We start from the raw sequence: 23349 nt of genomic DNA, 5'->3' as shown, positions 1-23349 counted from the left end.
GCACATTTGAATAGCAGAGGCGCTTCCAAGGGCAGCAGCCAGGTGTAAAATCTGATCCAGGGGCCAGAGTCGCTGCTTGCACACTCGTGGGCACAAAGGAAGAAGTCTTAAGTATTTGCCAAGGGAAATAACAAACCATGACCTCCATACATGCAGCTCTCCGAGACAAGGCAAGTCCACCACAGAACAGGCACCGTGGGAGGAGGCAGCAGCAGCAACCTGAGCTTTACTTTTTTCGCTGTCTCTTCTTTTTGGGTTCCTGGTTCTCATCTGTCTGCTCTGCTGTGCTGCTCTGGAGAGGGGAGGGAGAGAGTACCGGTACAGAGCGTCATTGTTTTTGTGTGATTAGTCTAAGGAATGTGTACCTAAAGCAAGAAGCCAGGAGTGCAGAACAGGATTTCAATTTTTTTTTTCCTCCCTAACAAGATGACCTGAGTATGGGACTTCTGTCACCCACTGAGACTTTCCCCGTGGGCTACCCCCTCCCCAGTTCATACTGGAACTTAGACCACAGGTTACCAGTGGCACAGGACAGGGACTGTGTCCTGGGTTTTGACTTGTTGAAACACTCAGGAAAATATGGACTGAAGCACCAATAAAAACCTGGACAATCAGCAGAGTAAATTGGTTATTTTTCTTATCCAGCACTATCTAGTGAAGATGGGTCTGAGGTTCTAAAATGATGCCTGCAGAGTTTGCTCTGCCAGGTCTTTATCTACAGAACTTAACCTGCATGCAAAACCACTTTGCATCATGCTGCAAAGGCTGGATCCTGGCCAGGCAGTAGGTCCTCAGAGGTAATGCTGACAGACCTCTCTGCTTGCTGAGGCAAACAAGGCCTTAAGAGCAGTTTCACTTCCCTAAGACCAAGGACACACAGAGATGGTGCATGGAAATAAAAGCCACTCAAGGCAGAAGGCTGTAGGGTGTGTTGGCCAGAGTAACTGTTCCCTCCTTTGTGTCAGCTTAGTGTCAAAGTGAATATCAAAGTGAACCCAGGGAAGAGACGCTGTCCTAATTTTCACATATACCTGCACAGCTCACAAATACAGTTGGCCTCTAAAGAGGGGGAAACCTATCAGTAAAAGCAGCTAAATGAATTCTGACCTCGTTGTTGTCTGGCTCATTCTCAGCATCCTCTGTGTTGTGCTCCTGCAGGGCACTGTCCAGCATGGACGCGTTGATGCGGAAATCCCGGGAGGTGCTTAGCTTCATGTACTGCATCAGGTTCACCTGCAGCAAAACCAGGGGGAGCCACATTCAGCATCTGAGTTTAGTTTTCTATCCTGCCTAGTCCTTTGCACAGCACTGGGACCGAGTCCATTGCAGTCATAATGCAGGACTGAAGCAAAAGGAAGGTGACAAAGCACCTGCTCCCATGCAGTCCAGTGGCCCATTTATGTTTTCCTAAAAGCCAAGTGATTGTCAGTTACTCTCACTCTCATGTAGTACCTCATCGTGGTACATTTCATGACACAAACTGGGGAGGAGAGGTGAGGAAAGCATGAGGTGTGCATGTTTCTGCTGCACCAGAAACCACACGGTATGAGGTCATGGGCAGGTATCACTGTGGCAGCAATTCAGTACTGTTGGGCCAGGAGCAAGGGCTGAAAGGTCCTTACACCTTCCTAATTTGAGCACTAGTAGAGACGTTAACAGTAGCCCTCCACCCTGCCATTGATCCCACTGTTCCACCGAGTTCAGGTCACGGAAGATCTCTGCTTTGCATTACCTTTGACTTCTTGGAAAGATGGATAAGGAACTTCTCGTATTGCTCTATTGCAAAAATCAGGTTTGGGATTGGCTTGGTCTCCCGAAGCACCTTGGCCTGAAATGCAGAGAGCAGTGTTAACGGGCCTGATTTGGAAGGGAACAGTGGTGCTGCAGCATGACATGAAGATCACAACATTCACAGTTTAGAAAAGGCTCTTCAGTAGCCTTGCTCTGTACCACTCCTGCCCCAACAAGCCTTGCCAGCTTTGTTACTGGTTTTAAATTGACTCCCAGGATTGTTCTGCACTGAGGCTCTCCTTTCTATTGTTCTGTACTCTGCCTGCAGTCCACAGCCCTGATATTCCTGACAGCCACTGGAGCAGCAGTTCCTCTGCTCCAGCTCTCCAAAGGCATCCCAAGCACATGCTGTCCAGGCAATGATCACAGTGATGTTTCACATTGTTGCCCTGTTTATTTACCACTACTGGTTTGTACACTCAGGGAAGAGCTAAGAAGATAATGCTTGTGGCTTTTAAAACCTTAACATCACAGGAATGTCTGGGACACCTGACTAGACAGAGGAAATTCTGTCTGGGAGCACAAACAAAGGACATCAAGGACCAGGAACCTACCTGCCTACTCCCTTGCTCCCAACAAAATAATCCAGTCATTTTCAACTGCCTTACTTCAGTGGAAACCATTCCTTCATCTTTAAAGGTATTGATAAAATTGAGGAACACTTAAACAGAATGCAGTATTGGTTCCAAGAAATTAGCACATAACTCTTAATTTCATAGCTTACCCCAAATGGTAAAAATACCAGACAAGACAAACTATCCAGACTGACCTTTGTTTCATGCCTGTGAGCTTTTAGTGGAGATGGCATTTTGTTGTTTATTGATTTTGTTTTGTTTGTGGTTTATTTTTTAGACTTTTCTCTGAAGTTATGGTAGATTAAATTTGATTTTTATTTAAAGACCCAAATGACAATTTGTCCCTGGTGATCTGTAAGAAGCCACCAAGTAACACAAACCTCGAGGTGTGATCCCAAGTTCAACTACAGTCCATGTTCTGAAAGAGCAAGTCAGACCTACCATGACTGTGGAGACTGCAGCAGCTTCATCCTCTTTCTTCTTCTTTTTCTTCTCTTCAGCAAGGCTTAAGCTCTCACTGTGAATGTTCTGAAGCAGGATGTCAAAAGATTTTGTCATTAGAGGGTAAGCAGGGAAGAAAGGCCAGCTGAGTAAGGCCAGAGAAGTGCTAGCTCTGGCCAGCTAACAGCATTACCAGCTAGATGACAGAGAGGTAGCAACACAAGGATGGAATTCAGGATACTCTCAAAAAATAAGGAAAAAAAAGCTAATTTCATAATTCATACACTCAGAAATATGCATGTGTGAGAAGTCCCCAGCAGTGATAGCTCTGCACACCGTGACACTTTCCCCAGTATGTTGTACAGTTCCTGTGGTCCTCATGCAAGTACCCAGTTCTTCTCCAGGCAGACAAATCCCAGGTTCAGCACTGCAGTCTTTGGCACCCACATTACTTCACACTGTGATGACTGCAGTGTTGTTGACCTTTATTTGCCATTGTGGTTAACAGCAGTATTAATCTCATCCAAAAAAACCCCACATGAACAGAGGAAAAAAAAACCCAACTGAAAACCAGCTCCTTCCCTGCTCCAGCAGAAATCAGCATGCTCAGTCCCAATGGTGCTGAAATTTCTTATGCTATTATTTGACATAGTAAAGCTTGAACTATGAGAAACTCAAGTCATGTCAAGAAGATTAATAATCCCCAAAGGTGCCCACATACTGCAGCTGATAACACCATTCAGCATCACATAGACTGATTTTGCCAGTTAATTCAGGCCTTACCTGTACATAAGTAATGAATGAGTAACACTGTGGGGTCAAATGGGAACCTGAGAGCTTCACCTGCAAAGGAGCAGAGAGGTTGGTCTTACTCCTAACTCGAGGCAATGAGCCATTTCCTCCAGCCCTTTGCTCACACTCACCAACTTTTCTAGCCTTCCTGGAATCGTATTTGAGGTGTTGCGACAAGCTTGGATATACTGCAAGAAAAACATAAGATTCTTCTAGGTGTGCTGTCCCCATCCTGTACCCAGGCACAGCACGAAGCAGCTCATCCAACAGCACAGTGGGGAGGGCAAGATTTGCAAGAACTATCCTCTCCAGTGGCTTATATATCCCAAATGCCATGTCTTCATTCAAGAGCTGTGAGAGGAGAGCTCTGGGGTATTCACCACCTTGTCTCCAAGGAGCTCCACTGACCTGTTTTTATGGCCCAGTTCCCCCAGGCCCAAAGCTTCAGGCTTCGATGGGAATGAGTGTCAAGGGTAGGATTGATGAGCACTGTGAGAACAGTGCTAGCGGTCTTCATTATGGCAAAGGGTTGTGTAGAGGAACCCACAAGATACACTGAAAAAAAGCCACTCCAAGCCAAATTCAGCTGGAGAGAAGTTTTCCTTTTTTTCCACTAGTACAACTATCGCTGCTCAGAAAGGGCATGAAATTAAAGGCATGAAAGCTAACAGAATAAAGGCTCAACTGCTGCAAGAGATCAACAGCCTGAGCACAGCTGCTGCCAGGGGTCACTGTGAGCTTGCTGCAGCAGATGGGGAGAAAGTTTTTAGCTTGTAGCCAGCCCACTGCCAGCACAGCACACTCACGTGTTTGATGAGGGAGGTGAGAATTGCGTATGTCTTGCTGAGGCTTCTCAGCAGTGTGTCCACACAGCTCCCTGCTGGGAGTGCAGTCTGTACCAGCTCATGATAGACTGTCAGCAGAGTTCCCAGCTGCAGAATTACACCTTTCTCCAGAGCCTGAGTTTGGTTTGATGCCTGAGAAGTGTCTTCTAGAAGAAAGGGATTAATACCTGGTGAATATGTCTAATGAATCCAGTTATGCAGGTGGGAGGCACAAAGCATCTTTGTGTCTGAAGCACAAAGCTCCTGTGTGGCACGGGGAAAATAATCACTGGAGGGATTTTTGTGACAACACCCTTATCTTACACTGTTTATGTGGAACCAGCTCAAGGGAGAGTTTAACCTGCCCTCAGATGATGCTACCTCAAAATCTCAAAATAGCTTTTTTATCTCTGTCTTCATCTGTGTTTGACAAAGGTGTAACACTAAGAACTGGACTGCTTTTATTACCTGATGTGTCTGGCCCCAAACTGGTGAGTTTCTTGATAAGCCAATCCACCTCTTCGAGGACCTTATCCACCTGACCCAGAACCAGCAGCTAAGACAGAAACACCAATAACAAAACAGGTGTTTGGAGGAGTTTGGCACAACAGAAACCTGCAAGCTGCTTGCAGCAGAGTAGCCATGGACACTACAGGTTGTTCCACACGCATTATTTTGACTCACACAGACAGTGGGGGCTGCAGTCTTGGCATTCACTATGGCAAAATGGCACCGACCCTCTACTTCTATGTCCTGGTCAGAGAAGAGAAAACAAATTCTTTAGCTGCTGTCACATTGCCTGCACCAGAGATGCACTCAATTCTGCCCTGGCAGCACTGTGTGATGAAGAGCTAGGCTGATTCTGCATCATACCTGGTCTATGTCTCCCAGGCAAGCGTGGATGTCCTGTGCGAGTTCCCGCAGAAGACCGACAGGACTCTTGTACAGAACGTGGACACTGAAGAGCAGAGACAGCAAACCCTTGCAGCAAGCAATATCCTCTATGGGGAAGGGAAAACAACACATTAGCAGGTGCAGAGCTCCCCTAGCTATTTAGGAACATCAGACATCCAGTGAGGGAAAGTCTCAGATTCATCTGGATTTAACAGAAATGATACACAGTAGGTGAAAATCCTATCAAAATACAGCAGTTCCAAAAGCAGAGTTTAAAGCATCAGGCATCCCATAAAATAGTGCAAGGGGAAGTATGGCACACTGGAGCCCTCAGCTTATAGAAAAATTGTGACCAAAAGCACTGAGGAAGTGCAATACCAATTCTGGCAAGAGCACTATTTTTCCAGAGTATAAATCCTGATTTGAGCCTAAATAATGAGGGAGAAAAGTCAAGTAAGTGAGTGGTTTCCTCTTCCTCAGCAACGCTGATAGCTTCAGAGATGGAGTTCCTTCCTTAATACTTATGCTAATAACCACAATGTCATGGCAATCTGCCACACAATATATCTTACCAGAATATATCTTACCAGAGGTAAAACCAGGACAGACAACAGCAGAGCATCTAAGGGTCTAATGTCAGACCTCACACATCACATCTAAACGTGCTCCCCAAAGCTTACTTACCAAGAGCATTTTCCTTGCAAATTTTGACTGTCCAAGTCAGGAATTGAAGGAACTAAGGGGAGAAAAGACATAATGACTTTGAAACAGAATTCAAAGCACAAAATTAATAATAATAAAAACTGAAGACAATGAATCACAGCAAAGGAAGATCAGTGGAGTTCCCTTCTGGCAGAAGGCACCCAGTGGTGCTCTGTGAAGTCCCACAAGGGACACTTTACCTACTAACAGGTGAAGAGCTGAGATCCAGGACAAGGGAATGGCTATACATTCCCTTGGACAGAGTAACAGCTCCATTTAATTTAAGGTAAATGATGACTCCAGACTTCTGGCACACTTAGTGCAGTTCCTAGCTTGTAAAATTGGGGCACTTTAGAAAATGACTCCTTGCATAGAAGGAATTAGGCACTCAGCCAGTTTGGACTGGACACAAGTCTGCTGGCCTTTTTTTGCCTCTATTCCCATGTGGAAGCAATACCACAACTAGGCTCTGTTAGGAGATACTGCTCAGGCAAACAAGACATTCAGATGCCCAACAGCAGGATCAGAACATGCAGGAGTGGGATGGGAAGACAACTTGCTCTTAAGTGTCCTTGCAGGTGTGTGACAGCAGAACCCTTGGCAGTGTAAGCAAACAGCCCCTTTGACACGGTGTGGTCTGTGGGAGGAGGCAGGACACACACAGGTCAGAGCCTGCAGGTGTTAACCCAATCTAATAATCTCCTTCCCACACCTATGGCTACAACACCCTTCCCTGCCACCATATGAAGCCTGTGAAGTACCTGCTGTGAAGTCGGATCCAGGAGTTTGGACAAGGTGGAGAGAACTGTGATGAGTGACTGTGTTTCCTTGGCATTGAAGTCATCTTCAGCAGTGCTGAGCTGGTTCACCAGGGACCTCTGATCACAGGAAGGAAAACTGTCCCTGAGTGTGCACATATGTTGCAGAAGCAAACAACCAGAAGCTGCAGCAGATAAAGGGATCAGCAGCAAGGAGAATGACAAAGAGTATAAAAAGAGGACTCTTCTAAAGAGCAAGTGCTGGGTTTTGTTAGGAGTGCTTACAGAGAGGCCTGCATATGACTCAATGTGGCATTTACAACACTCAGGTAAGTTTATGCCATACTGAAGAACCTGTAGTTCTGTAAACCCCATGCACATCCATCCAGCTCTGCACAGCACCCAAAGAAGGATCCCTTAGGGATCAGAAACTTCTCTGAACTGCTGGTGAATCAGTGCTACAGTTACTATCACATACTCAACCCTGTGGTCAAGCAAGCCACAGAGAGCTAGCAGAGTTTTCTGCCAGAATTCCAAGTGCCTTGGAACGCTTGCAGCACACAGTGGTACTCACCTGAAACTGTCGGATCTGGAAGGAAGCTTTCTCCGTGACATTAATATCCGCTTCTTCTGCGTCACCATCAGTAATATCTGGCAGAGACAGAGAGGTGCAGAAAAAAAAGCTAAATGCCAAGAGCAGAATACAGGATTTATTTCCAAAAGTGGGAAAGACTGCAACTGCTCACAGCTAGGGGAGGAATACAGACTGCAGAACTGTGGTGAGCAGAAAAATGTGTTAAAGACAAACTTCAAACAGATGAATGCTATATCAGACCCCAACTCTCCTCTGCTGACAGACTGAGAGCTCTATAAAAGCAGGTAAAGATATCTCTGGAACTTGTCTCTGGTGTGAAAAATCAATGCTACTAAGCCCATTTTGTTACTGACAGACAAGGACCAGACCCTCTCCCTAGCTATGGATAAAGGGCACTGTGCCCCTAAGTGCCCACTCACAGGCTGGAACATGGAAGCTGGAAACCAGAGCAGAATTGTCCCACATGCCTACCCAGGGCTTGCAGAAACTGGGGGATCCTGGCAGTGTACAGCTGCTGCACCGTGTTGAAGATCCGCAGCAAACCTTCCAAGCACAGAAGTGAAATGCTTTTGCCCTTCTTCTTCCCTGATTCTTCAACAACAGTGGGAATTGAAGTGTACCTCCAAAGCAGAACCCTGTGAGATGGGAGATGAGTTAACATCACACACCCCAGTAAAGCTGCCTGCACAGGGCAAGAACTAGATTCTACTCTTAGGATCATATTTTTAATATAACTAAATCAGAAGGTCTATTTCCTACAGCAAAGTGGTGGGAGAAGAGATCCATTTTTAAGAAGATTTTATTTCAATGTCAGCAAAACAGCTACTGCATTCTTCCTGCACAGCTAAATAATTTAATTCTTTCCAGGTGCCAAGAGACCTTCCAATCCCATTTCAAGTCCATCTTTCTGCACTCATTTCTTCCACCCAGCTTTCCTTCTTTCTCAGACTGCCCAAACCCTGACCACTGAGGTCAAATCTGCCAGTGACAAAAAGAGCTTTTCTCTTGGCAGTTTGGATCTGTGAAATGTCAGATATCACTACAGGGCTCTCTATAAATAAAATCAGAAAGGTAAAGGCAGGCAAAGCAAAGTGGAAAGCTGTGAGGAAAGCAAAATTGTTTGGCCCAAAGGAGACTTTTCTATTTGTAGGCAAACATCTTTTCCCTGCTCCCCTAAGCCCACTTCTTCCCTTTTATGTTCCCTCTCCTTTCTTCTCATTAGTTCTGTCGCCTGCACAGATGATCTTATTCTATTTCAATGTCCAATCACGCAAAACATGTAGCTCACATGTAGTCCTAATGACTGCAACAAAAATAGCCTCTATTATTTGGGGTGAGACACAAAACAGGCATTATGCATGGCAGGGGTAATTTGCATTTTGTGCTCTCTGCTGACTGGGATCTGAAAGGACCCCATGCAGATATGACCTAGATTCCAAAAGACATTTACATGGTTCACATTCTTAGATTTCCAAAGGATTAGATGCATGAATGTCTTCAAGCATCTTGCAGAAGTCCTAAACAAATGTTTTCTAAAGCTTGTGTCCCTCATACATCTGTTTTGTTCTGTAGCTCAAAGTGAATTTTAACTTCACTGCATTCCACAGGCCTCAAGAATCCAGCCTGTAACCATCCTACCTCCTCTGTGACAATGAGTGATGAAACAAAAGTCAGAAAGAAGCTGAAAATGAGAGTTTGATGGCATTTGGTTCTTCCAGGCCAAGTACTGTTATTAGAGCTGTATCACTCACTCTGGCACAGAAACTGTAGTGCCTCCACTTAATTTCTCAGCAGCAAAGAAAGGCAATGACCTCAACCCAGGAACAATAGCTGTTTGAAGCAGTTACAGACTACATTCTTCTTTCAAAACCCTCCCTGAGAATCAAAAATGCCCCAAATGCATTGCTGATGTTTTCACGTGCCACAGTGACTCACTGTGTGATTTTGCAGAGGTTCTGAAACATCTTCTCTGGATTCTGTCCGTCTGGTCCATCAGTTTGCCCTGTCTCCTCCAGCTGCTGCACCTTCTGCAGAGCGACACTGACAGCATAGCGCAGGAACTCTGTGCTGGAGCGCAGGACTGCCAGGCTCTCCTCATGGCTCTGGGCACTGTCCCTGAAGAACCAAGAGCACAGAAAAAGCACAGGGATGGCCTATGAGATTCAAAATCTAAACATGCATTTACAAGTAAAATCATTGGCTGAACTCAGGGTGGAAAAGACCCTCTGTTTTGGTAGCTCGTAGTGACCACTCAGAGGATAGAGTTCCACCAGCCTTTCCAAACACACTAATAGGCATGGTTTGAATTGATGTCTGGCTCTGCTCCACTGAAGACAGGACACCTTCTCACCTGAACAGAGCTGTGAGCAGAGTAGATACAAAACCCATGGACAGGAAGCTCCGTGCAGTTTTGTTGCCTGAGGTAGATTTGTTCTTTCCAGCTTTCTCCTTCAGGATTTCAGAGAGTTTGTTGTAACATGTGAACAGGCCCAGGACATCCTCAAACTTGTTCTTACTGCAATAAAGTAGTAGAAAGTATTAATGGAGAAAATCCAGTCTTAGAGTTTCCTATTTGGAGCTTCAGTTGCCAGATTATACAATGACACTTCCTAAATGATGCAACAATGACCTATGACATATCCAGGCCGTCCTAACAATGTATACCTCATCCATTCCTCCTCGACCTGCTCCTCTACAAAATGTCAGATCTCATCTCCCACAACACGTGACATTCAAAAGGAAAACACTCCCCAAGACTCTGTGAGTGGCTGTGCCACAAGGCACTCACTCAGAAGACATCACTGATTGTGTGTTGGCACTGCAGTGGGGCTGTACTCCAGAGAGGTAGGCAAATAATAGCACAGCTAGTGCTGGAGGGTGAGGTTTGATGTTTTACCTGAAATTCCCGACGTTGAAATTGTACTCAATCAGAACCTCACAAATCCCCATGACCTGAATGGCATAGATGTTATTTTTCACACCAACACCAGAAGACAGAGAAAAATCTGCCGATTTATCCTGAGAGGTAAAGGAAACAAGTGAAAAATCTTTTCAAAACCTGACAAGAACTCAGCGTCTTCTTCCACTGAGTCAAACTGAAAATCTGATTTACCAGTTCAAAGTCTTCCAACTCGCTCTTGATCATTCGTCGTGTGACAGATTCTAGCATGTCTTCAAAGTTTTGCACAAATCCCCTCCTCCTCCTCCTCCTCCTCCTCAGCTCCTTGGCATAGATGCACAGTGCTCTTATACCAGGCGAGACAGTGTTGGATACAGCAGAGCAGATGGGCCTGAAGGAAGCAGCCACACAGTCACACTCAGCCTGCAAGCTGAAGGTCACTGGCAGAAGTGGACATGGGGACAGGCTGTTACAGTTGGATGCAAAGAGCCATGACTGCCTTTGGAGTTCCACATGAATCTCAAGAACATGCCTCATCCCCAGAATGAGGGGAGCAGCCATCCTACACACAGCTGCCCAATTCTAACTTCAGACAATGTTCTCTGCCTGAGCCTGCCTAGATGGGATGTATACAGAGAATTCCGACTGCTCCCTCCACCTCAGCTGCTGAAGCGGATGGAAAGGGAATTTCCAAAGGGACTCTCACTCTAGATGAAGTGTCTGTTCCCTTCCCGAGTGTGCTACTGCAGCACAGCATGCAAGTTTCCTTAGGGGAAAACAAAGTGATTAATTTGAATTTGTTCCCTCGGAAGTCCAGTGAATCGTTGAAGTCTCATCTCCAACAATTTTAAAAGAGCCAAACCAAAGGGCAGATTCTTCCCCCTGGTCCACACACACTGCGCAACTATTTTATGTGGAGTTAGGTTGAAGGAGGGAAAAAACCCCCACAGGGTGAGCTCAATAGAGGAAAACAGAACTACACTGTTCCTAGAGCGTTTTTCACACAGGTCCTCACAACCACCATGCTTGCGGAGCTCTAATAGATAGCCTGAGGCAGAGGTGAGATGCCCAGCTCTATTGTCATTAAAGGAATCACTCCAGGCTAGAAGAGACTGAAGAAACACAAGGTATTCAGCTCATGTAGCAGGACAACTAAAATGCTATATAACAGATGAGCTTGCAGCTGTGGCCAGTCAGTATAGCTCTTACCAGTGGTTCTTGCAGAAAGATTTGATCTCCTTGAGCCATAATACATCCCTCCAGTTTCAGTGGAGGCAGGAGGTCTTGCTGGGGCAAGTAATATTGCTTTATCTGTCACAGAAAACAAGATATAAAAATAACCAGTTACTTGGTAACTGAGCCTCTTAGGATGTTCAAAAACAGAATACAATAATCTTTGTACCCCATTCTACAGAGCAAAAACTGGCACTGGAATAATGGGGCAGTACATGAGCCACATCATCTACTCTACTAGTGATTAAAATCCCCTCTGGAGTTGTACGTGCATTTCAGCCAGGACATGTCACTGCCCTGAACCAAGGTTATCTGACCACTTTTTGCTGTGTTGCCTCAACACTTGCACTTCACCTGCAGTGCTACACATCCTCTAAACAGAAAGGAAAAGTAACTGTGGCTGCTGCCTGCCACCCACACCAGCACCCATCCCTGCCATGGCACTCAGCTTCTTGCCCTAGGGTTGCAGACAGTTGTGGAGGCTGCACTTGGCATGAAAACAAATCAATGAGAGATGGTGTTTGCACCAGTTCCTGGCTGTTTGGCATGCCACAGGAAGGAGGTATGCTCTGAGTGCTGATGCAGGATCAGAACCAAAAAGAGAAAGTTATACATATAATGACACTATAAAATTTTATACATTTACACCAACTTCTTATTAAGTGCCCTCTGCTACCCAAAAGCTGTCTTGCCTCTGTTCACATTCCTTTCTCAGACCCTATACTGTCATGGGAAAGCTGGAATTAGTCAGCATGAACTCTATGGATGATTAAAGGGAAGAAAATTACTTGTCTCAAAGAAAGCACAGCCTGTCCAATGGATTGAGGAAATGTGATTGTCTTGTTGCCATGAGCAACACTGTTGGGGGATGAGTTAATCCTCCCAGATCCTACATGGACTTGGGTATTCTCCCAATGGGAGGACAGCAATAATAATTACTGTGTCAGCACACATCCTTGGGGAAGTATGGGAGGGTAACTGCTGTACACTAAGGAACAGGGAGAACACAAAGCACTTCTCTGGGCTCCCACTTTGCACAGCACCTAAGAACTGAAGTGTTGGAAAGAGCTTCTCTTCCACCTTCTGACAAGTCTGAACCAGTCTCCAGATGTTTACCTAGTCTGCTCTCTCAACACAGCAGGGATTTGAACACCTTCTTAGGGAAGTGTCACAGCACTTAAACATGTTTCCAGTGTAAGGGAGAACTATTTTCCCAATATTTGACCTGAATTGTTCGCTATAGTGGTTGCAGTGTAGAATTCTTGGAGTCCCTGCAGCCCTACCATGAGCAGTACCTCACCTGGGACAAGAGTGTTTCCATTACAGAGCTGGCCAGCTGGGAGTTCCTGCGAAGGACATCATAAAAACCCTGTAGACAGGAAGGAAGGACAAGTTGGCTGACACAACAGGGAAAATGAACCACAGGCATAATAAGTTGGCGTTGTAAGACAGCGACACTTTGGCACCACAAGGAATCATGAGGAAGGAACCATGAGGAAGTAACAATGTGCTCAGTGTAAAACTCTATACCTGGCAAAGCAAAGGCACCACAGAAAGAAGGTATGAATCAGAAAGAGTATGACTTTCCTCACAGGGGCCCTCTCACAAGCTGTATCTCCCTAGCAGCAGTGGCATCAAGCCCAGAGTGACTTTCCCTGCTATTTAACACTAGCACTAGATCCAACTTCAAACTGTGAAATCCTGCTTCAAAGGCAAAACAAGCCAGTGAGGAAACTGTAGGAGGCAACAAATCCTGCAGACTGAGAAACTCAGTGGATGGATAAAGCAAGCACAAGTTTTCTAGCAACAGCGACGAACACACCCAAAACTTGCAGCTCACCAAAGGTCAATCCAACCAAGTCAAGAAGGAAACAAAATCTCTCTGACCTGAACACTTTTTTTTTCCTCAAGGATCTCTCTGACCTGAACACTTTTTTTTTTTCTCAAGTTGGTACCCCATGGCTATCTCAGGAGCTAAGATATGCACCCAAAAATGGCCCTTTATAATAGGCCATTTGGCACAAGAAACCTAAGGGACAGACAAGCTTTTATAAAAAGTTGGAAAGGAAGACAGATCCCTGATGCAGTGTCTAAGAAAGTTTCTCCATACTCTCCAGTCAGGATTTTCTTTGGAGCCCATCATTAACTCCCAGCACCTCTGCATCTATCCAATGCCTGTTATACCACTCCTCCTCACTGGGCAAACACACTGCCCATTTCCTAGGCCACACCACAGGAAAAGACTTGGACACATTTTTGCTCTTATGCAATGCATGAGCTGAGGAAGATACATCAACATGTCCTTGGGCTTATAATGGTCCAAAAAAAATGAAGCAGGACTAAAAAAGAAATAGTCCTTAGTACATGTGTCCCATGAAGAACATAACTGGGCTGATAGGTTGTTTTCCACAATAATGTGATCATTATTTACCTGAGGCCACAGTAGAATCAGACTACAGAAGAGCTAGTGGCTGTTTTAAAAGGAGAGTGAAGAAACCACGTTTACCTCATATAGCATCAGTCGAACATCGGCTTGTTGGCTCAAGCATCGCCTCAGGCTGCCCAGGATTTCAAGGCAGAAGGCCTCATTAGCTGCAGAATTATAGCAGGCATGAACATCTGCCTGGACCTGAGAGGGAATACTAGTCACGTTATACTGGGTACAATTCTCAAACATCACAACACAGACGTAAGGTGGTAAGAGGCCTGACCCCTGAACAATCACTGGAATAGTCCCTAGTGTGCTGCCAGGCTCCTTATCAACATCATGGAGCAGTGGGATTGCTCCCCAGAACACTGGTGCGATGAGAGAGAATGACTCTGAGCAGCAAGGTCCCTAGACCAGCTTCTCTTTGCACACTGAACTTCCCAAAGCTTTCCTTTCAGGACTAATCCTTACTGAAGTTGTATATATATTCTGGGAAACAGTCCCCTCTTGACTTGTTTCAAACAGTGCATACTAGACACGAGGCTGTCTCATATATCCACACCAGGGACTGCAGAACAGCACTTACCTGAGTGGCACCAATGGCCTGGCTGCACTGGGAAGTGGACAAGCTGCCCAGGATCTTAAAATTTCTCAACAGAAGCAAAAAACCAGCAACTGCAGCTTTACGAGCATCGAGCTGCCTGGGAATCAGGACAGGAAAGAGAACCATAAGGAAACATGGAAACAAGAAGCTCAGAACTCAATACAAGATCAGTTCGGCAATGAAAAAAAGACCATAAATACAGAGTGCCAGGGCCCAGTTGAACTGTAATCCCCAAGAGAGCAGCACAATTTCCAACAGCCAAGAGCTTGGCAGTTTTCTGGGAACAATCTTGCTCTACACTCTCACAATATTCCATTTCCATTCTGTCCTTGCAATGCTCACACTCAGGGAGAGCCTCAGGCCTGGACCCAAGTGTTAAGTGTCCCTTGAAATCTGGAATGGGAGTCTCATAGACCTCAGAGTTGGAAAAGTCCTTACAAAAAGCTGATCCTCTGCTCACAGAAACACCAGGTCTTTCCCAAGACCAAGTCCTTTGCCCTGAATAATAATCCTAAATTTTGAATTCTGTATTCGTAACCAGGCAGCCACTGCCCAACCCAATCCAGTCTACAACCACAGCAGGATGGTTTGCTCAAAGCATTACCAAGGCAAGGCTGCTTCTCTACCACCCTGAAAGGGACCAGAGGGAAGGTGACAGCTCAGCATTCTGATCAGGGGTTCCTTCCAGACTCTCCCTGGATGTACTCAGCTGTGTAGACACATGTTGGAATTGGTTTTAATTTTGCCTACTTATTTGGAGTTCCTAACAGCTTTCTGAATTTGCAAAGCCCGTTCAGCTGGGAGATGGGATTTGTGTCTCAGTTCAGTAGAGCTGTGACTGCACTAGAGCCCCAGGCTAAAGGGGTAGGAGATGTCACCATCTAGTTATGCAAAGAACACAGGAAGGAGACATGTAGCCAAAATAAAAAATATTTCTGCTCCAAAACCCATAAATGAGTCGTGCAAACCTTTTCAAAGAATTCCCTTCCCAGCTTACCTGGAAAAGATAGCTTTTTGGAGAACAAGTATCAGGGAGTCCCTCACTGACATGCTGACTTTGAGCAGAGGCTGGAAAGGAAAATAACCTTTGGAGAGAAAAGCACTAAGGCATGCCAAGCCCTTGGGGCATATGAGCTCATCTTCCTCAGGCCCATCTGGCCCTGCATTTCCAACAGTGTCATCAGAACAGTGGGAGAACCAAAGCATTTTAAAATAGAAAATGAAACCCAGAGAGCTGTAGCAGTGAGACATCTTAGCAGGTTAGTGAGGACACACTGCAAGGGATTGGGAAAATAACTGTTATCCCCAGGTTGCATGAAACAGGTAAAAGTTTAACACCAGGGCAATATCTCAGCCCAAACAAAGGGAAATACTGACATGGAGTTTGGAAGGAGAAAAATCAACATGACAGTTACAGCTGTTCAGCTAAACACTGTATGCTTAGTTTTCTACAGGGTGTAGCATCTGGGCATCTTCCAGATGAAAGGTCAGCACAGAGCAGTTTTGGTCCCATGCCAGACCACACCATATGCTTTTTGCTAGAGGGCGCATGCAAATCCATGCTTGAAGAACAGTTCTATGCTACACCGAACAACCTACAGCACAGTATGAAGGCTTATTTCAAGAGGAGGGCTATCAGATCATGCATATAATTGTGGCCCAGAGCTGTCACTGGAACTAAACTAACAAGGATATTCATGGAGAAATGCAAAGCTTTACCTGTACTGCCCGGAGCAGCCCTTGCACTGTGTCGATGGGCAGAAAGGACAAATTGTCAAAGGTCTCTGTGACTTTGGAGGATGAAGTCTGAAGCACAAGAGGAGCAGACACAACAATGTTGGACAGCAAGTCTGAAAAATAAGACAAAAGGGGCACCTGCTGCCAAAGGGCCACAAAAGTCTGAGCAAAAGGTGTCTGTAGAGCTAACAAACACAGTCTAATCAAAGACCTTTCCTTACACAGAGAGGTCATGATGGGATGAGCATCAAAAATCTGAGTTCTGCTGCAGCACCAAGTGTGAAATGCTCCCAGCCCAGCTGAAGGACCTCACCCCACCAGAGGGCACTGAGGTGTAAGAGAAGAGGTTGCAGTGCAGACATCTCTGGCAGTGCCAGTGGCTCCCAAGCACTTGCCTAAGGCCGAGGAGGAAGGCAGGCTAGGAACATTTAACAGATTACTGACTGACTTTCTGTGCGTCAGCTGTTCCATGGCAACTGCCTGCAAAGACACTTTTCACCTGGGATGAATACAAGGTAATCTGATGCAGCTGACACCTCAGAAAGAGCAAAAGGAACAACTTATTTTCTTGGTATCAGATCACTCCAGCAGGAGCTCCAAAAAGCCAACTGTATCTTGGGCTGCATCAAATGCAGCATGGACAGCAGGTTGAAGGAGGTGATTCTGCCCTTCTAGTCCAATCTGGTGAGACCCACAGGGTCCAGCTCTGAGTCTAACATAAGAAAGACATGGACTTGCTGGAGCAAGTCCAGAGGAGGCCATAAAGATGCCTCAAGGACTTTTGCTAAGGAGACAGGCTGAGAGAGCTGGGGTTGCTCAGCCTGGAGGAGAGAAGGCTCTTGGGACACCTTGTTATATCCTTTCAAAACTTAAAAGGGGCTTATAAGAATGACGGGGACAGACTTAGCAGGGCCTGCTGTAATAAGACAAGGGGTAATGAATTTAAACTAAAATAAGGTAGATTTAGGCTACACACAAGGAAAACTTTTTTTTACAATGAGGGTGACAAAACACTGGTACAGGTTGCCCAGAAGTGGTGGATACCCCATCCTTGGAAATATTCAAGGTCAGATTGGATGGGGCTCTGAGCAATGTGGTCTAGCTGAAAATGTCCCTGATCATTGTAGAGAAGTTGGACTAGATGACCTTTAAAGGTCTCTTCCAACCCAACCCATTCTACGATTCTTTAATGTGTTCTGAGGAGCTCTGTTGTGACTGTCCACAGAGAAGGGCACATTTTTCCCCTCTTTCCTGTTACCTATGAAGTGGCTGACAGGAGATGCTGCTTTCGTGAGGACTCTGTTCAGGACTTGCTCAAGAAGATCACTTCTGATGGGCTCATGAACCTGAAATGAGAAAGAACAATAAATAAAAATCAAAACTTTTAATAGATTTCTGTACCTCAGAGCACAGGCGTCCTGCAGTACAAAGCAAATCCAGCTCTGACAGGTAAGGTGAGATGGTCTCCACAAGTCCCCTTTTGGCTAAATCCACGGATTGCTTCAGATTTTATCCCAGGACAAATCAGAACCAGCACTCAGAGGCACACACATTACACCCAGAACATAATGGGTCAAACTGTCTATGGGATGCAAATTTATAAGTTTAGTGAAGATGCTGGTTTCAGTCCCACCTCTGATAGACTTTGTACCTCTGAATTTCCCTGCAATTTCTTGGAAACTGTAACAGGGATTACACAAATATCATGGCAGCTGGAACAGATCAGGATTAGGTCTCTGTGAGGATGGTCTCTTCCAGCTGGACAGGAGCAATAGGAGATTAAATCTAGTATTGTTAGCAAAACCCTCCTGATGGATGCAGGAGGCAAAGTTTTGACACCATTTATCAAGAGAGAGTAACAACAGAGTTGTTCTCCCCCTCAATAAAAACCACTCTCCAAAACATACACTACCTTAAATGTTTCCAGCAGGATACTTGCTCCCAGCTTGCAAGCCTGCTGGGCTGGCATTTTTGAAAGGCCATGAGTGGTATCAGCAGCTTTTCCTCCAAAGGGCTTTTTTGGTTCATATGATTCCATTAGGCTGAAGCCAAGATCCACCAGGCCCTGAGTAACATGGTCCCAGCCAAATGCACTGAGGAGATCATTAAAAAGATCAGGAGAGAAACAACTGAGTCACAGAAAAGTTTATATTAAAGCAGTCTGAGCTAAAATCTTCTGCAGTTAGTCCAGGGTCCAAAGCAGTAGTGAGAGACACCTGATGACAGCAGGGAAGATGACATCCCTCACAACACTGTGATTGTCTCTAGGCTGAGGGACAGATACTCAGCACAACACCTCTTGCAGTCCTGGTTCTTTAACCATCAGATTAGATTTTCTGTAGTCCAAAGATTTTCTCGCTATGGGGGATGATGTGCACTCATGATCTGAACATGACAGTAGGCTGCAGTCAGGATGCACCAATATCCTACTCGATCCCAAGATCTTCAAGTCAGAGAGGATAGAAGAGGAATGCCTTCCATCAAACTAAAGGACAACTGGTGACAGACCACAGCTATCCCCCCAGGATGTTTAAAGGACTAACAGTGTGGGGGAAGAAAACAGTGAACCTATCCCTCATCCCTTGATCAGAACACAAACTGCAGCCAGCAGTGTGACTCACATTATCAGCTGCTGTACCAGGAAGAAACAGATCAGGTCCTGATCAGTTTAGTCCTTTGTACCACCAGGTTCTGAGATTTGAGGTAGAAGGAGCAGATTTATACAACTGCATTTTGTTGCTTTTTTTTTCCCCCTAATTCACCAATATAAGACTGGGATAAAAACTTTGGATATTGACACTGATCCCTGCCAGCACATGCTCAGCAGTATTTAGTGTCCCAGTGTTCTAGTGAGGCTGAAACTCTCCCTCCTCCCAAAGCCCATTGAAGGTTCTGCAGCACGTGGCAACAACTCACCTATTTTTCACCACTTCCAGAATTACAGTGCTTACATCATGTTGTTGGGGAAACAAATCCTGCAGAAACTTGGAGGCCTGAAGGAACTGCAGGTCCTTGCAGCTTCTTGTGATTGATGTTTTCAAGAAATCAAATATCTGGAACATAAAATCATTAAGTGTGAGGAAATGATCTTTGAAATGGGACCTGTATAGTCTTGGGTATGTTCCAGTAAGAGCACCAGCCAGACCACAAGTTCCAGTACAGCCTGCCAAAAATCTTAACTCACTTCTTTCTCAGGACAAATACACCAGCCTCATTAAATGCCTCAAGGAGGGTAACTTGCTGCCAGATGCTCTTCAGGCGGCCACCACAGAGCCAAAACATTAGAGAAAGAAGTTGCTTTTTTTCTTACCAACCCACAGGAACCACTACTCTGGAAAACTGTGATATTCCTCTGGGGTCTTTTATAGTATTCAGTAGAGTGCAGCATACCAATGATCTAACTGCCTCCCCACAAGCATCCTGAGACAATTTTAAGTGTAATTCTGATGGGACTATGACCTAACCATGCTTCCTTTCCAAGGAGTGCAGAGTATATCACCATGGAAGTTCTCTGCAAGATCACCCCCCACATACCTGCTCTTGTAGCCTGTGTTTTACTGCAACCGATAGCAGAAGAGCCACGCTGAAGGGACACAGAGCTCTACCAGGGTCCTTCTGCTGCTCAGTCTAGAAAACAGCAATTAGCAGTCAGAAAGTTTGTTATCTTCAACTGAAGCATCCTGCAAGTTCAGGAAGCCATCAGGTACATGCCTCTTCAAGCATATCACAGCACTCGTTAAAGGGAACATGACTGTGTTATAAAAATGATCAAATCCCTTCTCCAGGTAGCCAACTCAGTTTTAAAAACCCTGCTTCAACATCTTCAAGAGCAGTGCCTGCACCATCTTTGCCACACCTTTAGATGTCTGATTAGTTCCTCGCCCAGGTCCTGGTCCAGGTTGATGACAGAAACAATGTGGAGAATAACGGTGCCTTCCACGTGGCGGAGTTGGTCCAGGGGCATTGTGGCTATCTCAAAGTCCACTGACCTGTTTTATCAGAAAAAAAACCCAGGCCATACAAAGCCATAAATCATTGATTAGGTATTAAGGAGGATGTACCTCTACAAGGTTTAACAATTCAAATTCAAGGAGCCCTGGGCAGGACCAGGATGATTACCAATATACATGTAGTAAAGAAAGAGGATGACAGAGCAAGAACTTACTGTGTAACCTTCTGTTCTTCCTTCTGTCTCTTATCCAGCTGATTGAAAAAACTGATGATTCCTTCCAAAACAGCCCTCTTACTGCCCTGCAAGGTAGGACATTACACTAAGCCACTGCAAGACCCACTGTCCACACCAATCACAAATCTCATGATATCCTTCATTTCCCTCCATAAATCACAAGGGGGGCCCTGTACGGCTCATTTCCAGGCAAAGCCACTCTGATTTAGTTTGCCTATTTCTTTTGACTGCACTTATCAAAGAACTGGAAGAAACTCAAGCTCTCAGATATCCTGATTGTCTTTTTTTTTTTTTAAATTGTCATTAATTAGAAAGGATCCTTTATGTTATAATCAATTGGGAAGGCTTTCAAACTCCGAACCTTAAATCTAACAATACATTTTGGCCAGTGGACCCAAATGACCTCCTATAACACACATATAATTTTTCTTTGACTGGATCGTTTTGGCATTGACTTGGTCACAAATGAAGCAAGCAAAGAGCCAGATCACCCTGTCAAAGGGCAGAGATGTCCCTGGCAACCTCTGCTTGCAGGAAGAGCACAGGAGATGACACATTCCCAGTACAAGTCAGACTGCAGCCCTGAAGACAGTCATACTGCATGAGCTATTATTATAGTGTGCAACTCACAGAGAGTGAACAAAACCACACTTGAGAACACTGAAAAAAACAATCCTCTCTGCTGACTGCCAGTGCTGTGCTCATCACTTATTTCCCAAAGGTTTTCTTCTCTTCCCACAAGGAAGATTAACATGGTTTCTTCCTCGGAGCACTCAGCCTCCTCAGGCTAAAGGGAGTTAGAGAAAACAAAGCTAACTGATGTCCTGCTGTGTCATGATCACCACAGCATGGTTTGGGAACAATCAGAATCCCTGCCAAAATCCAGCCTGGAGCTCAGTCTGGACATATTTTTCTCTCATGGTATGTACTTAGAGGCAAAGGAGCTCCCACGAGCTTTTACCTTTGCAGAAAGCAGCAGCAGCTGATAGACCAGAGGGGGAATTTCCTGCAGGTCTAGTTTGGAGAACATCCTAAGGATCTTTTCCACCACAAACTGCAGCTCCTCTCCTGAGAGTGGAATATCCCTGTTGAATCAAAGACACTTATCCTTTCGAGAATTGTTGATTTGTCAAGGCTCATTCACACACACAATAAAAACCATGATGCCATGCCCAGCCCTTGGGGCACGACTATGTTTTGTATCCAAATGGATCTGGTGTGGATGTTCATCTACCAACCATCCATGTGGCTGTGCCTGGTATGGTCAGACCTCCTATTTGTACTTTCCCCAAACTACACATACAATAGGACATGGACACGACCATAGCACAAAGCAGTGTTGATGTTGAAGGGAAACAAAATTACCTGAACATGTTGGCAAGATGTATTACACAGTGAGGATCCCACCTGGTGAAACAAAAATGGGTTGGAAGATTGAGAGCAAGCAGGATTGTTGTTTAGTTCTTCCTTCCTACACAATTACACTGTTACACTCCAATGTTAGGATTAGAAGCCAGAAATCATCAGCACCACCCAGACTTGGTGAGTTCTGAATGATTCTGAACTGCTCCAGCCCTTACAATAACAAATACCAAGAAAGGAATAAAAACAAGCACTTCCTGAGACCAGTTCATGCAATGCTCTCACAGGATTTGGGAACAGGGTGCTTCCCAGTCAGAGAAGACACTGTCACAGAGGGCACAGATTCAAAGATGACAGAACAGGACACACAGCTTATCATCGTGTCTTTAACGAAGCACAACATGCAACACAATAGTTTGCCACGTAACTAAGAGCAGGCAGAGATGCACATACTTGCTGGAGCAGAGGGTATTGATCAGCTGTTTCTTAAACTCTTCCCCATTGAGTTCACCTGAAAAAGCAAAAGTCTCAGGAGCTGATTCCAGAGGAAGGGAGAACAGGCTGAGGAGAAGGAGCTGAGAGAGGTTACCTTTTCCATAAGCCAGGCTCTCCTTCGAACTGGCCAGTGCAGTGAGGACAGTGGAAAACAGCTCCAAGGATTTTCCATTGGACAGGTTGCCACCTTTAATAACATCCACAAACAGGTTGGCAAGCTCAGCCAAGGCATGGTCTGGCAGCTGTCGGGCCTGGGAGAACATACAACAGTAGGAAAGAGCCTGAGGCTGTGCACAGAATCCACAATATATATCCAAACTATCATCAAAGAACATTTCTTAGAGTGGAACATTCCCCTTAAAGGGGAGTTCAGCCCTGAGATCTGTTTTGCACTGTCCTTTATAGAACAGTAAATTAACATGATGTAATTATAGGTTTGGAGTTTTGAGTCTAAGACTAGATATCTAAAGACAATCCAATCCACACACAGAGCAAATTCCAACACCTGCTAATTTAGCCCAGGGAAGATCCATGGAAGGAACACAACTCATTTTCTTAGTGGCTTGGTGAAGTATCTCAACGCACATATGAAATGATGCCTAGCAGAGCCCAGGAAAGAGAGCCCAAAGGAGCCTCACCTCCAGCATCAGCAGTCCTATAATTTCAGACACCTTGCTCAAGTGCAGGTCCCCTGACTCCACTAGTGGAACACAGTGCTTGTACACCTGGAGCCTCCGGAGAACACCACTTAGCTGAGAACAGGGGGAGCCTTACAGAGAGCAGATAAGGAGAGAGTAGGGAAAAAAGTTATGCAAGTCACAGCCCAAAGGAGCCTCACCTCCAGCATCAGCAGTCCTATAATTTCAGACACCTTGCTCAAGTGCAGGTCCCCTGACTCCACTAGTGGAACACAGTGCTTGTACACCTGGAGCCTCCGGAGAACACCACTTAGCTGAGAACAGGGGGAGCCTTACAGAGAGCAGATAAGGAGAGAGTAGGGAAAAAAGTTATGCAAGTCACAACCCTAAACTAC

At 45.4% G+C, this 23349-nt stretch overlaps 1 protein-coding gene across 1 annotated transcript; it reads right to left on the bottom strand.

Annotated features, from left to right (window-relative positions):
* Positions 1-226: 226 nt before the first annotated feature.
* FANCI (Fanconi anemia, complementation group I) lies at positions 227-23085 on the bottom strand (the record flags this gene model as incomplete). The annotated part of the gene is given in 36 exon segments (XM_009082075.1): positions 227-292; positions 1108-1233; positions 1733-1828; positions 2808-2894; positions 3591-3650; positions 3731-3787; positions 4406-4590; positions 4892-4979; positions 5108-5176; positions 5297-5424; positions 6002-6053; positions 6781-6897; positions 7352-7428; positions 7844-8007; positions 9308-9487; positions 9723-9887; positions 10269-10390; positions 10485-10566; positions 10568-10662; positions 11481-11582; positions 12805-12873; positions 14011-14133; positions 14519-14633; positions 15534-15604; positions 16256-16386; positions 17532-17619; positions 18186-18366; positions 19190-19326; positions 19808-19900; positions 20130-20262; positions 20439-20524; positions 21421-21544; positions 21825-21866; positions 22275-22332; positions 22411-22567; positions 22955-23085. Coding segments are annotated over 36 exon segments (3857 nt in total), but the record flags the coding sequence as incomplete, so codon positions are not given.
* Positions 23086-23349: the final 264 nt, after the last annotated feature.

Source organism: Acanthisitta chloris, unplaced genomic scaffold (genome assembly GCF_000695815.1).
Source record: "Acanthisitta chloris isolate BGI_N310 unplaced genomic scaffold, ASM69581v1 scaffold24760, whole genome shotgun sequence".
Lineage (NCBI taxonomy): Eukaryota > Metazoa > Chordata > Aves > Passeriformes > Acanthisittidae > Acanthisitta > Acanthisitta chloris.
This window is presented reverse-complemented; position numbering and strand designations above follow the sequence as displayed.